The sequence below is a fragment of the Octopus bimaculoides genome, chromosome 6 (genome assembly GCF_046866305.1).
Source record: "Octopus bimaculoides isolate indiv1 chromosome 6, ASM4686630v1, whole genome shotgun sequence".
Taxonomy (NCBI): domain Eukaryota; kingdom Metazoa; phylum Mollusca; class Cephalopoda; order Octopoda; family Octopodidae; genus Octopus; species Octopus bimaculoides.
Genome location: NC_142933.1, coordinates 119,293,416 through 119,309,326, shown reverse-complemented (window position 1 = coordinate 119,309,326; position 15,911 = coordinate 119,293,416). Strand labels below are relative to the sequence as shown.

The 15,911-nt window shown below is 34.8% G+C and overlaps 1 protein-coding gene across 7 annotated transcripts in view; it reads left to right on the top strand.

Annotated features, from left to right (window-relative positions):
* The window catches only part of LOC106873605 (uncharacterized), a 50,768-nt gene that overhangs the window by 10,098 nt on the left and 24,759 nt on the right, over nt 1–15,911 (top strand). For all 7 annotated transcript variants that reach the window (XM_014921045.3, XM_014921049.3, XM_014921047.3 and 4 more), the window contains 10 exons: nt 692–769; nt 1,414–1,468; nt 1,641–1,739; nt 2,986–3,041; nt 4,595–4,658; nt 5,541–5,650; nt 8,323–8,404; nt 9,380–9,452; nt 12,626–12,689; nt 14,538–14,648. In XM_014921045.3, the coding sequence (XP_014776531.1) occupies nt 692–769; nt 1,414–1,468; nt 1,641–1,739; nt 2,986–3,041; nt 4,595–4,658; nt 5,541–5,650; nt 8,323–8,404; nt 9,380–9,452; nt 12,626–12,689; nt 14,538–14,648 (792 nt within the window). The remainder of the gene's footprint in view (nt 1–691; nt 770–1,413; nt 1,469–1,640; nt 1,740–2,985; nt 3,042–4,594; nt 4,659–5,540; nt 5,651–8,322; nt 8,405–9,379; nt 9,453–12,625; nt 12,690–14,537; nt 14,649–15,911) is intronic.

Sequence of the window (15,911 nt, the reverse complement as noted above, 5' to 3'; positions counted from 1 at the left end):
TTATTTTTAAAATTTTCATCCTTTTATGTATTTTAAATTAAATGTTATTACTAAAAAGTTAATTGATGAGAATGGTTTTCCTCTAAATACAGGACTAATTTTTCTTCAGAAAAACTAAAAGAAAATCATAAAAAAAAAAAATACAATCAAAGCTTGCTGTTTCTATACCGGGTAAAGAACAAAAAAAAATATAAAAAAGAAAGCATTTTTACTTTCATTTTTTTAGATGATAAATTGTTTGTTTATTGGTTCTGGCATATCTGCTGTCTTTTGCTCATTCCGTTTGAATTTCTCTGTGTATTTTTAGAAAGAATAAACCCTTGTCTTCTAAAGCTATTGTTAACAATGAAATTTAAGAGATAAGAAAATATATTTGTCATGCATCTCGACAGACTGGTCATTAAGTTACCATTAATGTATTGCAAGCTGGATTCATTAATATATTGACTTTTACATCATCACAATTCTTTGGTTTCTGGTTTTATCCATTCAACATCACTGCATCAAATTATTTTGATAAAGTTTCAATTTCTTTTTTTTGTAGTTGTCAAACCTCATGATCACGAAATTTATAGATTTTCAAAGAATAGCAAGCATAACAAAACAACAACAACAATAGTCTTTATGTATCTGATTTTGTTACATTTTACTACACTTTGTTATATTTTGTTTGCACTTTAAACTTTTTCAGAGTTAAAAGAAATGAACTTGCTTTGAATTTAGACAAAAAGAATCTCGAATGGAACAAACAGTATTCCTTGAAATACGAGTGAGTTATTTTATCAATAGCTCATTTGAATTTTTACACAGATTTTTTTTTTTCTACTGACATGAATGTTGAAGAAAATGCATGTCTTTTTCAACTGTTGTATACCTGGAATAATTAGTGATTTCTATCAGAATTACAAGGTCTCAAATTTTATGGAGATGGTATTGTTGATTAAGACATTAAGACTGACCCCTGGTTTTTGACCAGTGCCATATTTTATTGACCCCAGAGAGAGAGAGAGAGAGAGAGAGAGAGAGAGAGACTGTTGTAACAGTGGTAGAACTGACAGAAGAGAGGTTACAGTTCATAGGAGGAGTGACTAATATAAAAGGGGCAGAATTGACAGGGGAAAGGACTCAGTTCAGAGTGGCTATGGCTTTTGTTGTTGTTCCAGTATAAGCAGCAGAGAGGATGCAGTTCAGAGGGGAAGTAACCATTGCAGTGAAAGGATGTTTATAACTCTTCAAAGTTGCTGAAGTAAAACATTATTTCAAGTTACCTTTATAAAGCAATACTACATTGCAAGTTACCTTCATCCAGTATTAAGATGTATATAAATAATTCCAGATTTAAATGTTTTTTTTTTTTAATATAAGAACTATTACACATGACATGCATTGAATATTTCATTGTAATTCTTTTAGGATACAAATCAAAATATATGAAACCAAAGAAAAGATCAAAGCGTTATGTAATGAGGTAAATTTTGAAATAAATTCTCAAATCTGTTTCTACCTGTTGCTTCATTCACATTGTTAGCACATTTAATAACAAAAATCTATCTTAGTTTGTTGCCAAATAATTATTTGATGCTTTGAAAATATATTTTATACAAACTCTGACATTTGTATGTTTATAAAATGTTTTCTAGATTGTTAAATACCAGGAAGAAATTCTAAAAATGAAAGAATCTCTAATTGAAGAACATGCAGCAGCTATTAAAGAAGCAAAAGAAATTTCCCCCAGTTTGGTAAGTACCATAACTGAAACAGAAATTTATAATTTATATATTCATGATATATATAAATTATGTTATGAAGGACATCACATTAGCAAGGGCATCCAGCTGTAGAAATAATGCTAAAGTGGACACTGACACATGACAGGGCCCATCAGATCCTGACAAACTGTCCAATCCATGCTAGCATGGAACTTGAATGTTAAATGATGATGATGATGATGATGATGATGATGATGATGATTTTTCTGATATATAATTTGAAATGATAAATAGTTTAAATAAACATCTCCAGTTTATAATATTTCTATTATTATCCTAATAATTTTTACTCAGTATGGAAAACAAAACTTTAACATTGACCAACTTCCTCCTTTCTGCTTCTCCCCTGGCTAAGTACACCTGTCTTCTAGCTTCCCTTCTAGCTTCCATCACTCTTCCAGTCCTGTTTCTTTGCTCTAATGGCCTTCTCTACAGCATCATTCCACCACTACATTAACCTAGGTCTGGTTGGAACGTTGCACCAGCTGTTAGTTTGGTCTATAGTACTCAGCAAGCTGACCCACAGGGATTCCCAATTGCCCTCTGTTACTAGTCTGTACTTCCTCCTCCTCATCATCAAATTTCTCAATTAGGGTGTCCCTAAGTCTATGATCATATGAATGATCCTTAATCTTCCAAATCCTACTTTTTCAGATTGGTCTGCTTCTTGGCATCCTTTTAGCTTGAATTCTAAAGTCACTAATGACTAGTCTATACTGGGGGGTACATTCTTCAGAGAACTCTTAATTTGCTTGGAAATAGGTGACAGTTAGGGAATTCAACTGTAAAAAATCTGCTTCAGTAAATTCCATCTGGCCCATGCAAATATGGAAAAGTGGAAGTTAAAACAATGATGATGATGATTTCATATATATATATATATATATAGTCAAATCGAACATTAAAAATTGAACATTGAAAATAACAAAACAACAATGATGTACACATGGACTGTATTAGTGCGACATTCAGTAAAAGTGGAAAAAAGAGTGGGTTTTTTACATTTTGAGCACAGCTCTTTGTCAGAAAGAGGAGAAAGGAAAGATGCAGAGAAGGAAAAAGTCCAGGAAAAGCACTTGTGAGGAATTATATACTCACCCATATACATACTTATACATTTATATGCATTTACAAAAGTATATATATATATATATATATATATATATATATATATATACATACGTATCTATTAAAAGATTTTTTTTGTGTATAATAGCATGAAATAAAGGTTATCGCTGATGAATGGAATTTGAAGAATTCACTTCTACTGGCGTAAGTTTAAACAGTGAATATTTTTTTCTCTGGATTTTGATGTCCGTCTCCAGGTAAGTGCTTCCTATTGTCATATAGAAGTGATAGTATGATGAGATTAACTACATTGATCATCATGCTAATAATTCATTTAAATATTGATTACTGCTGTAATCATATATTATGAGAACTAAGTTTTTCAGTGCAAAACAATAGTTAACATTATCAAATAACTAATATTGATTTAACCCTTTCGTTACTATATTTCTGACCAAAATACACCCCTCATGAGTTTCAATTAAATTCTAAAATAATCATGAATTTAGACTAGTCTCATTAAACACCTGTAACTTTTTTATTTATCAACATATTAATGTGATATTTGGAACATAATTAAAGAAAGGGTTCTTAATCAATTCTATTGCATAATTTTTGTCTCATAGTTCTCCACGTACTGGGGGGGGGGTACTTCTAGTGTCTCTCACATGTAAATATTGGTTCAGCTTCACGAATCGTACTCGTTCATAATACTGGAAATATATTCATCGCCAAAAGGTTCCTGATCGCTCCAGTAATTTGTTATTCTGGGTAACTGTCTAATATCCATGATAATATTTATGGCAAAAAATGCCCGTATTTCATCTACAGTTGCAGGAAACTGCAATCTATCTCTTTTTTTCCCGGTTCGTTTACATTCTTCGTAACGGTTTGTTTCCGCAGTAATCAGTTGAAACAAGCTGAAACCACATACGTCGAATAGGCATACGTTTCCATCGTAATTCAGGCACAAAGAAGTTGTTTATCCTCTCAATAAAATGCTCAGATTTCACAGTAACAGCATTTCGATTATTGTCTTAGAAAAAGTAAGGACCAATGACAGCAGCGTCTCCAGCATTGCACTGTCACTATTCATTAGTGTACCTTGTGTATGAGGTGCATTCACCCAATATAAGATTGTGTTATGGGAGGAAACAGCCTGATTTCAGTGAATGTTGAAGTGGCACCGAAACTCACGCTGAACTGGTGTGACAGACTCATTATTCTTCACATAACTGTCATAGGCAAACACATGATGCTCTATTGTCCACGGCTTCACCTGAAAAGAAAAAGAATGCTAAGACTCCACAAACTGAATGCTACTTGTCAGACATATATCCCTCCCGCTGGGGCTGAGTAATAGACATTTCAAAAACGTTCATCTTCTCTGCCCCCCCCCCCCCCCCCTGTATGTCCTCAGACTGACCAGTGCCTTGTGAGTGAACTTTGTACACAGAAACTGTTTGGAAGCCTGTCATAAAAATGTACATATGCATGTATGTGTGTCTTTGTGCTTGTATTTGTACCCTCCTACTACTGGACAACTGATGTTGGGTTTTTTTATGTCTGTATAACAGTAATTTGTCATGTAGTACCTGCCTTCATATCTATGATTTTGTTGAACTATGGAGGCTATTTTAGCCATGTTACTATTACATAACAATGAATAGAACTATTTTAAATGCAAATTAATCTAAGAAAGTTTCTGCTTTCCTTGTAATGTTAAAATATATCTCTTAAATCCTATATTTTTACAGAGAACTTACAGGTTTTAAGATTGAACTAAACAGCCTTCTTGAAAAAACTGCCAGAGTAAAACAGGTTTGTTCCAGCTTTTTGTTTCTCTCCACTGCTCAGAACCTCAATAATTCTGTCTTCAATCATCTGAATATTTCTGCAGAAAACACCTGATCTCTACTCAGTTGGTCATTACCTTGCTAAGGGTTTTACCAATATCCCTTTTTTTTTGTGTATTAGATTAGCCTGAAATAAGGATCTGTGCCTGTAACCTTCACATATTCTTTGAATCCAGTAAGACTGGCAGTTAACATTCCTCTTGTTTGAACAATTGCAAGTCCATGGCTGTAGGAAAAATATGTGCAGGGAGGGATTTCCAGGACGATGTTCTGAGGAAAGAGACAGGGGCGTAGTTAGAAAAACATTGACAGTAACTTCAGAGTTTGGTCAGTTAATCCAAATTGGATTTTAAAACAATGATGATGATTATGAAGATGACGACGATGATGATAGTTGTGGTGATGGTGATGAGGATAATGATGATGATGGTGATGATGATGATGACAATGATGATGGTGTTGGTGGTGGTAGTTGTGGTGATGGGAATGAGGCTGATGATGATGATGTTGATTACTTTCAATATCAATATTAAATTTAAGTGTTCAGGATTACATTAATCTGTTGGCTTTAGAAAAATTAAATAACTTTGAAATGGTTTATATGTATTTACTAGTATTTAAACACATTCGATATTATATAAACATTTCGATATCGTTTTGATTTATTCCCTGTTTTTTTTTTTGTTTTTTTTTGCGTATTAACATTGGTTTATTGTATTTGATATTGCTTAAATGATGCTCAAAATCGTTTCAAAGTATTTGGTACTTTTTTTATATCTATTTGACATTCTTTAATGCATGATATATTTTAATACACTGAATGCATCTAATTTTGGTGTTTGTGTAGCAATCTGAGGATCTTATTAATAAGATTATCATCCAAAAGATAAATATTACTGATAGAAGCAATTATATAGAGAGTCAACAGAAGATCACAGAGGTTCATGCAAATACTCGGTAAGTGCTGCTATGTTTTACATTACAGAAAGAATTTTTCTTGAATTTAAGCAGATAGGTGTAGGCGTGGTCTCAGGCATAGTATCACTGCATGACAGTACCATATCAGTGCACACTTCTCTCTGACACAGTGCTCTATAACCTTCTTTCACTTGTGGCACACTTACATTCTTTTCACACTTCAGTGGCACACCAGTGTGCTGCAGCATGGCAGTTGCAGAGCACTACTCTAGCACACTGCATCTGATTCCTCTTATACCTAATTTTCTCTCAACACATTGCCATTCTCTCATTCATGCATACTGATGTTGCACATTCAGCAGAACATGCAACCTTCACTTCTATCTAGTCCTTGCATGTCCTCTGCATTCAGCTAATACCACATTACCATGTAATATAGCATTTCTGTTCAAATGCAATTTCATTCGATTTGTCTCTCTGATACAGAAACCTTTCATTATTAACAGAATTAATAGCTCCCTAAATTTTCTCCAGTCTTGTCTTACTTTGTGCTTTCAGAGCAACCCCACCACAGCTAATTACATCATCTAGGTCAGGGGTTCTCAACCAATTTTTATCTAGGGACCTTTTTTTATTACTATTTTGTTCCATTGGACTCTCATAACAATTTGATGTTTAAAAACTAGTTTTAGAGAAACTTCTTTCAAAATTTCTCTTTTCTTTTGGTTGGACTATTTAAAATGTTAGAGAAAGAAACTTAGTCATTTCTTACAATACATACCATTATATATATATATATCTAAAGCAAAATTTTTTCTAGGGTTCTTAAAGCACTATTGCAGATCCCCAGTTTACTATTTTGTTGCAGGGACCCCCAAAAGTCTTGTATGGACCCCAGTTGAGAACCACCGATCTAGGTAATAGAAGCTGTCTACTGTCTTTAGGTATACCTCTTGGGCTTTGGAGAAAATCTATTTTCTGTGTAGTCTTAGTGTTTACTGCACCTGTGCATGTGTCATATATGTGTGTGTGAGTGTATGCATATCATTAGTCAGTTTTATTTGAAGATTTGTTGCCAATGGAGAAAGAACCGGTTTCTAACCTCGATCCAAGGCTCCTTCACTGGAATTTCAACAACATCAACAAGGTATTTTTTGCATCTATGTGTGTTTAAGTGCAGTATTTGGAGTCAGTGCATGTGCAGATTTGTGTGTTTTGTTTGACGTATGTATTCAGACACATGTAGTTGCATGTCTAGACATGAACATGTATACTTAAATGATAAATTTCTGGCAAGTTTTACAAAAATTTACTGTTCCGGTGATGGATTGGATCCGTAGTCTTCTTCTCCTTTCTGGTTTTAAGAAGCTTAATTTCTCAAGATTGGTATTTATGCAGTGTGTGACATACATACATGCATGTATGCATGTATGTATGTATGTATGTATGTATGTATGTATGTATGTATGTGTGTATGTATATGTGTATGTATGTATGTGTGTATGTATGTATGTATGTATTTGTGTGTGTGTGTGTGTATACGTGTGCGTATGCATGTGTATGTGTTTGTGCATGTGAGTGTGTATGAGTGTGTGTGTGTGTGTGTGTGTGTGTGTGTGTGTGTGTGTGTGGATGATATTGGTGTTGGTGATGGTAGTGGTAGTGCAGTTTTTATTTTATCATCTGACTCATCCAGTTCAACAACCACAAAAACTATGTAAAAATCTTCTTTGGACAGACACGAATTGCCAGATAGGTTAACCCTCGATGTGGCGTTAGGAGCTTGGAACTGATATTGAATCATTTAGAGTCATTTCCATTGGACAGAAAAGCCACTCTGTTAATTACTTCAATTATAATTCATCTAAATGAAATTGCATGTGTAACATACAGTGATAAAGTGAATATTCCAATTCAGTTGACATTTCTGACACCATGTTATAACCGTACATTGTACTTCACAAATGTTAATCAAGCGATACACACACATGTTCTGTTCTGAAGATGGCCATGGCAAACACATTTTATTGATGCTCTTCACTTATTGTGAATGTGTGTATCTATTATGGTGAGCTGGCAGAAGCATTAGAGTGTTGAAATGAATGCTTTGCAGTATTTCTTCTGGCTCATTCTGTGTTCAAATCTCACTGAGTTCAATATTGCCTTTCATCCTTCTGAGGTTGATAAAACGGAGCACTGGTCAAGTACTAGTATCAATGGTATTGATCAACTTTCTCCCCTCAAAAGTTGCTGGCTTTCTAAATTAGAAATCATTATAATAACAGATTTTCTGGCATACAAGTTAGACCAAAATTGGTTGATCATTGTACACAAAGATGACTTAGGAAGACCCCAGAATTTAATGTGAAATGCAGCAGAATTTTGGAAGAGAGTGATGAGGTTTGAATGTTTCCAATACATGTTTGCACTCTATACTATGTAGATATTTGTATGCTGGAAAATACTGTCTATATCAAAGGGAATACAACTAGTGTTGCAAGCATTTCTTCATTGTTGTAACCCATTCTGCATTGACAAAAGATTTCTAGTGTGTCTATCCATTTCATCAAGTTAATGTTTTATGTCCACAGAAGGAATGTTGCAGAACATTAAAACTGGTATTTATTTATTATTGACCTTTGTAAGAGATCCTTATTATTTTCCAAAGATTATTGTATAGCATGTTATATGCTAGAACATCTATATTACAGTACAGCGCAGGCTACTCGAATCCAAAAGATTGAAGAAAAATATGAAGAAAGCTTAAATGCAAAGAAATCATCGCTAATTAATGTAAGTATGTTTTATCATATTTGATCAATCTCAGTAATTGCCACTAAGATAGACTGTTATCTGGTGAAGATTGACAGCAGTAAATAACCATTGACCAAGAATTAATTGTTCACACTCGTTAATGTGATCCAGCAGAAAATATGCCCTGTTGACACTATCTTAGCTGCAGAGAGGAAGATATAAAATGACTTCAAATTGATTTGTTGGCAACGACTGTACTTGCAGGTATTCCTCTTGATACAAAGGTTATCATTCTACCATCTCGTGGATAGAAATGAATAACACTTAGCTTACAAACTGGCATTGGTTGTAATTGTTGAAGTATGATTGTCTAGTTTTAACAAAGAATCATTTTAACCCATAACGTTTTTAAATGATTATGAAGTAGAAAAAAAAACAAAAACTTCTAATCAAATTATTAGTGACCACTAGAAATGTAAGTATTCTGCTTTTCTCATTGAATTAATTCATGAATCTGTTTTTATGCATGCAATGCCCACTCATCTCAGTTTCTGTGGCAATAACTGGCAGAAAACAGTTGTGCCTTTGTAACTTTTGATAAAGAATCGTTACTACAAATAATTTTAAAAAATTAAATGATTTTTTTTTAGTGTGAAATATTTATCTTTAGCATAATACTTTCTATGAGAGGTGCTGGAAAGTTCCTGACTTTTAGGATATTGTGAAAAGCCTGGTTGGAGGCCCAAACTTCTGAGTTCTTTTACAGGGCTTAGAAAAACTGAATGACCCTTGCAATGAGTGTGTGAATTTGAGAAGGGGAATAGGCTGAATAAAATCATAATTCACTGATCTTCTGGTATTTTCTTTTACCCAAAGCCAGAAACTTTTCAGCATTCCCTCATAGAGATATAAACATATGAAATTATCAGCCGAGGGCATTATTGATGTAAAAGTTCTAATACTAGGCAAATATGTGTATTTTATGTCTCACAATATTGTTAAATGTTTCTCAAGGTAAAACTGAGAATAAACCAGGAGCGGTACAGAGCCAGCGAACAAAAGAAGAGTATACATCAACAGAGAAGAAGTATGTCATCAAAATGAGTTAATGCTAAACAAGACTTTATTAATGATATATAATCTCATGGTGAATTCATCTCTATAGCTTAATTGGGAAAAGTCAGAGAGCTGCCTGTATGAGTCAAAACAAGTATCATCTCTAATCCAGTACGATATGTTACCGATTATACTACTACATTCGGACTTTCAGCCATCCAAATTAGGCATCGCTGTCTGGTTGAGATGTTTGCTTCCCAACCACATGGTTTGGGGTTCAGTTTCATTGCATAACGTCTTGGACAAGTGCCTTCTGCTATATTCCTGGGCTGACCAAAGCCTGGTGAGTGAATTTGGAAGACAGAGACTGTAGAAATCCTGGTGTATATGTGTATGTGTGTGTGTATATATATATACACACATACACGCACACACACACACACACACACACCAGGCTTTTTACAGTCTCTGTCTTCCAAATTCACTCACCAGGCTTTGGTCAGCCCAGGAATATAGCAGAAGGCACTTGTCCAAGATGTTATGCAATGAAACTGAACCGCAAACCAGACTCCAGTCTGATTTGGCAGGGTTTCTACAACTGGATGCCTTTCTTAACACCAAACACTTTGTAATGTGTGCTAGGTGCTTTCATGTGGAACCCAACAGCCATATTTACGTGGCATCGCATGGGTGCTTGTAAGTGTGTGTGTGTGTGTGTGTGTTTGTATCTACTTGTCTTAACATTGCATGATTGTTGTAAATGAATGTCATTTATTTCCAATATTCTCTGGAAACATGTCTGATTATGAGGAAATGTTACCTTGCTTGGAAACAGGTAAGAATTGGAGACATGAAAGGTATCTGGTTGTAGAAAATCTGCCTTAGTGAACTCTTTCCACCCATACAAGCATGGTAATGTGGATGTTAAAATGATGGTGATGGCTACAGTGATGACACTGACAATGAATATGATGATGATGATGATGATAGTTAAACAGTTGTTTTGACATAACTGGTATCATGTTTGTCTGGACTACGGAAGATACAAAGTTCAAATCCTACATGCAGCTTTCCACTTTTTTTTTCATCTCAGAAGAGTTTAACTCACTTTTTTATGAGTTAGATTTTATGCTTGAATTTGCTTTGAAATACATTGTTAATATCAACTTATTTACACATTTCTTGATACTTCTATATTTATGCTCTAAATGAGTAAATGTTGCTTTATCGTTAACCATATAACTATGTGTCTTCTGTAATGAATCCATAAAAAATTATTACTCTCAACATAAACGTAGTCAATCTATTTATCAAAATCTAAAAAATATAAATTTGAATTAAAACATCTAATCATCACCATCATCGTCATCGTCATCATCGTCATCTTCATTGTTATTATCATTATTTAATGTGTGTTTTCCATGCTGGCATGGGTTGGACAGTTTGACTGGGGTTGGTTAGGCAGAAGACTGCACCACACTTCACTGTCTGTTTTGGAATGGTTTTTATGGCTGGATGCTCTTCCTAACACCAAACACACACTCGCTCTCTCTCTCTCTCTCACACACACACACACACGCATATGTATATCATCATCATCATCATTGTCAATTAATGTCTGTCTTCCATGTTGGCATGGGTTGAATGCTTTGACAAGATCTGGGGAGCTGAGGCACTGCACCAAGCCTCACTGTCTGCTTTGGAATGGTTTTTACTGAATACCCTTGCAGAGGGGACGTTTTATGTAGCATCAGCAGCAGCAAGGCCCCCACATAACTTGCAAGATGAAGATCCCTTAACTGAGAGGGGTAGGGGTGTTAAAGGAGGTGGTTTTGTGTCAGGTGATGAGCAGTTAAACTGTGACAGCTGGACAGAAACAGGTGTCTTGTTATAGAGGAGATGCATATTTGGAAGGGAGAGAGAGAGAGAGAGAGAGAGAGCAAGAGAGATGGTGGCTCTGTGCCAGGGCATACTCTCAAGATACAAGGATGTTAATATAAATGAAGTGAGAGAGGCTTGCTCAGGGTGTATGAGTAGGGAGTTGATGAAGGTGGGAAAAGGGTGGAGAGAATACAGTGAGTGATGAAACATGAGTATATAATGGAGTAATTGTTCGACTAGAGGTGGTGCTTCAGCATGGCCGCAGTCAAATGACAGAAACAAGTAAAAGAATAAAAGAATATATTTATATCTATTGTGGGAGAAACTGCTTTTGAAGACTCATACTGTTGTTCAGTGCTCAAAATGAGGAGTCGATAGGCAGCTGACAACTGATGAAGGGTCGTTCTTTATGTTATTTGTCCTGCTTTCTATTTGTTTCTCTCGTTTGCATATTCAACTCATTTGTTTCCATATTTCATGTTATTTACTGTTTGTGACATCCTGTACTCATATATATAAATATATATATATATATTTAAATTCAATAATAGGACGAATTCTTTTACAAGAATTTATCAAGTAGCTAACGTGAAAAAACCTCATAAGGGAAAAAATCCATCATTTATTCCCGAAATATATATTTATATATATATAAGGGCATTACTATACAATAATGCCTCACGCTATGAAGGACTCTAAGGTCAGACTACCATAAAAAACACATTTTTACCGTGCTTTTAATGGTAGTCTGACCTTAGAGTCCCTCATAGCGTGAGGCGTTATTGTATAGTAATGCCCTTATATAAATATATATATATATATATATATATATATATATATATATATATATATATATATATATGCATATATATATATTATTTATATTGTTATATATGTATGTGTGTGTTTGTGTGTCTGTGTTTGTCCCCCCAACATCGCTTGACAACCGATGCTGGTGTGTTTACGTCCCCGTAACTTAGCGGTTCGGCAAAAGAGACCGATAGAATAAGTACTAGGCTTACAAAGAATAAGTCCTGGGTCAATTTGCTCGACTAAAGGCGGTGCTCCAGCATGGCCGCAGTCAAATGACTGAAACAAGTAAAAGAGTAAAAGAGTAAAGAGTATATAGGTAGACAGGTAGACAAACAGACAGACAGACAGACAGATAGACAGATATAGATATATATGTATGCATATTATAAGGTGAATAAAATATAACTTAGGACCAAAATGCAATATTTGTTGATAGCAAGAGTTTAAAATAGTAAGTAGATTAATGAATGAAGATGTTTTCCTGTTTTTATTGTTTTCTATTTATTTTAGTTCGTAGGACATATTTATCTCACTCAAGTATTTCTGGGGAGGAACTTAAAATTAAGGAAAGCGAGTGAGTATTTTTAGATTTGTTGATGCTGTTGTTAGTTACAGATCATTTCTGATTGAGCATTTCTGTTTTGTTTTCCTTGACTTCTCTTCTCCTTTTACTAACTCCATGCATACAACACATTCAGTTTTTGCATTCACTCACACATGTATACTGCTGTACTTTGATAAAACCTGTCAACACTTACCTTCGTTCATTTGACACATGACTGTTTGTTCAATATCCATTTCCACTCTCTGTTCTCCTCTACTAAAAAACTACATGCTCATCATCATCATCATCTCATAGCCATGCTCCATGCTGACATGGGTTGGATGGTTTGATGGATCCTGTGGGTCCAGGGTCTGCATCGAGCATCTGTGTTTTCTTTGGCATAGTTTCTACATCCGGATGCCCTTCCTACACTGCTTTATCCAGCATCTTCCTGGGTCTCCTGCCTCCAAAGGCAAATGCTGCTACAGCTTGGTACCAATAACGTCACAACTCATTTCTACAGCTGAGCAAACTCAAACAATGTGAAATAAAATGTCTTGTCCAAGAATGCAACATGCATCCCAGTCCGGGTATCAAACTCACTACCACATGGTGGTGTTAAAGTTTACCACCCATGTAGGTCAAGACAGGATTTGAACTCAGAATGCAAGGAGCTGGAACAAATACTGTAAAGCATCTGATTTTCTTAGGGTTCCAGTGGAGTCCGTCATCCCAAATTAGTATTTCTTCACTGATCTCAAAAGGAATAGAAGCAAAGTCGACTTTAACAGCATTTGCACTCTGTTCAGATAAACTCACAACAAACACGAAGACGCATTCTTCTATCCAATGCACAAACAACTCTGTTAATTCCAAGCCTTGATTATCATCATCATCATCGTTTAACGTCCGCTTTCCATGCTAGCATGGGTTGGACGATTTGACTGAGGACTGGTGAAACCGGATGGCAACACCAGCCTCCAATCTGATTGAACATTATTGATAATTCAAACATATTTTGAAATTTTTTTTTAATCCTAACCTCATTTTAGATTAAAAAAAAAAAAAAGAAAACTTATTTAGCTATCATTGTGCTGATCTTCAATCTTATCATCCTTTAATCATCTGATCAGATAACTTGCGTAAATCAATGCAACACTTCCACGCCAGATGTTCCAATTGAGCGATGAGGCATGAATGTCTAGCTTGGGTTTTAATCACATTGGTCTTTTCCCAGCTGAAATATCTCATCTGCACAAAACCAAAAATATAGACGATAGTTGTAGTTCACTAACGGAACTGGTTAATCCTGGCCATTTTTGTTTGTTCTCCATTCATCTGTTCAGCATCCAGTGATATTTGCCCATTGATTCAATAAGTTCATTTGCGAAAACAGTCACTTCCACCATGCAGCATCCTATGATTTTAGCATACCCTGCTTGGGTAGATACATGCTATTTAACCATAGTTGGGATATTGACTAGTGTTTATTACTCCAGGTCAGAGTAAACCTAGAAACAATAGTGCCTAAGAGGTGGTTCCACATTCCTCAAATTCTGAAACTCCTGAACCAGGACCCCACTACCAGATGTAGCTTAAAGTCTTATCCAGAATATTTCAACCTTATAATCCTTACCATACTATGGTCATTACCTCCTCACTATTATCATTATAACAATAATGATGGCCACAACTATTCTAATTGTCACTATTGCTATTACTAACATAGTAACCACTATAAACTTGACAGGAATTATAATTTTTATCACAACCAGTGTAATGACATTTATTTTCAATTAAGGAATAAAAAAGAAGAAGCTCACTAATTGCTTAAGATTGTATCCTATTGTTTTAAATTAACACCGATTTCTGTGGCAGACTGGAAGATCTTAAAGCTCAGTTGGAGAGAATAAGAGCAAAGAAAGTTGAGCTTCTAGATTTACTTAATGAATTGGAAATAAGATTGCGGACGTTAAAAGAGGATTGTCTGTAAGTAGCATTTGATATTTCTTAATTTTATGTAAAAATTATGAGAAAATAAAGCAGAAATATATTCTTTAGGTTCCACATTTATTTATAGAAATTACATTGAAATAATGGAAACAGTAATCTTACTCAATAAATTTTCACTCTTAATATATTTAACAATTTTATGATGGCGAGCTGGCAGAAAGGTTGACTTTGCTTTTCATCCTTTCAGAGTTGATAAAATAAGTACCAGTTAAGTGTTTGGGGGTCAAGGTAATTGACTTAACCCTTCCCCCAAACTTGCTGCCAAAATTTCTAACCAATATATTTAACCATTTTGGTAAAATTCCTCCTAAATAAATTTTAGGTAATTCTTGTACAGACATGATTTTGTGGTGAAGATTTTTGTTTTGCAATCACTTGTGTTCAGGTTTGATAAAATGATCTCATCATCATCGTTTAACGTCCGCTTTCCATGCTAGCATGGGTTGGACGATTTGCCTGAGGACTGGTGAACCAGATGGCTACACCAGGCTCTGATCTCAAGTCTGATAATATGATAAAAAGAACCTCTCTTTGCTCTCACTTGTCTCAACAACCTGCAATGAGGTCATCGCTACTCTCTTTCTCCTGATTAAACCACAGAGAAAAAGAAAAGAAAAAAAGCCCAAATCTTTGTTCAACTTTAAGAAAAGATATTGGTTTCAAATTTTGGTACAACACCAGTAATTTCAGAGAGGAATAAGTCAATTACATTGACCCCAGTGCTCAACCTGTACTTATTTTATTGACCCCGAAAGGATGAAAGGCAAAGTTGACCCTGGCGGAATTTGAACTCTGAATGTAAAGTTGGAAGAAATACCACAAAGCATTTTTGTTCTGGGGCGGTAACAATTCTGTCAGCACACTGCCTTACTTTACAAAAAGATATTACATGTGATATTTTGTTTCTATTGCTACAGTAATGACTGTATTTCAAGCTTCATAATTATCTTACTATATTTTATACCATGTGTATCCATGTGTATCTTAAGACACAAAAGGATTGGTGGCAAGAAAGACATCTGGATAGAATATTGTTTTTGAAGAACTGTCAACCCATGCTAACATGGAAAAGTGCGATGACACTACTGCTTGCTGGTATCGATGTTTATTCTATGACATGAATTATCATAAGACTAAATCTCAATTACAGTTAATTATAAATCCAAATCCAAATGAAAATAACTGAAATAGGTTATATGTACTTTTGAAATTACCTTTCTGGTAAAGGTGTAGAGAATA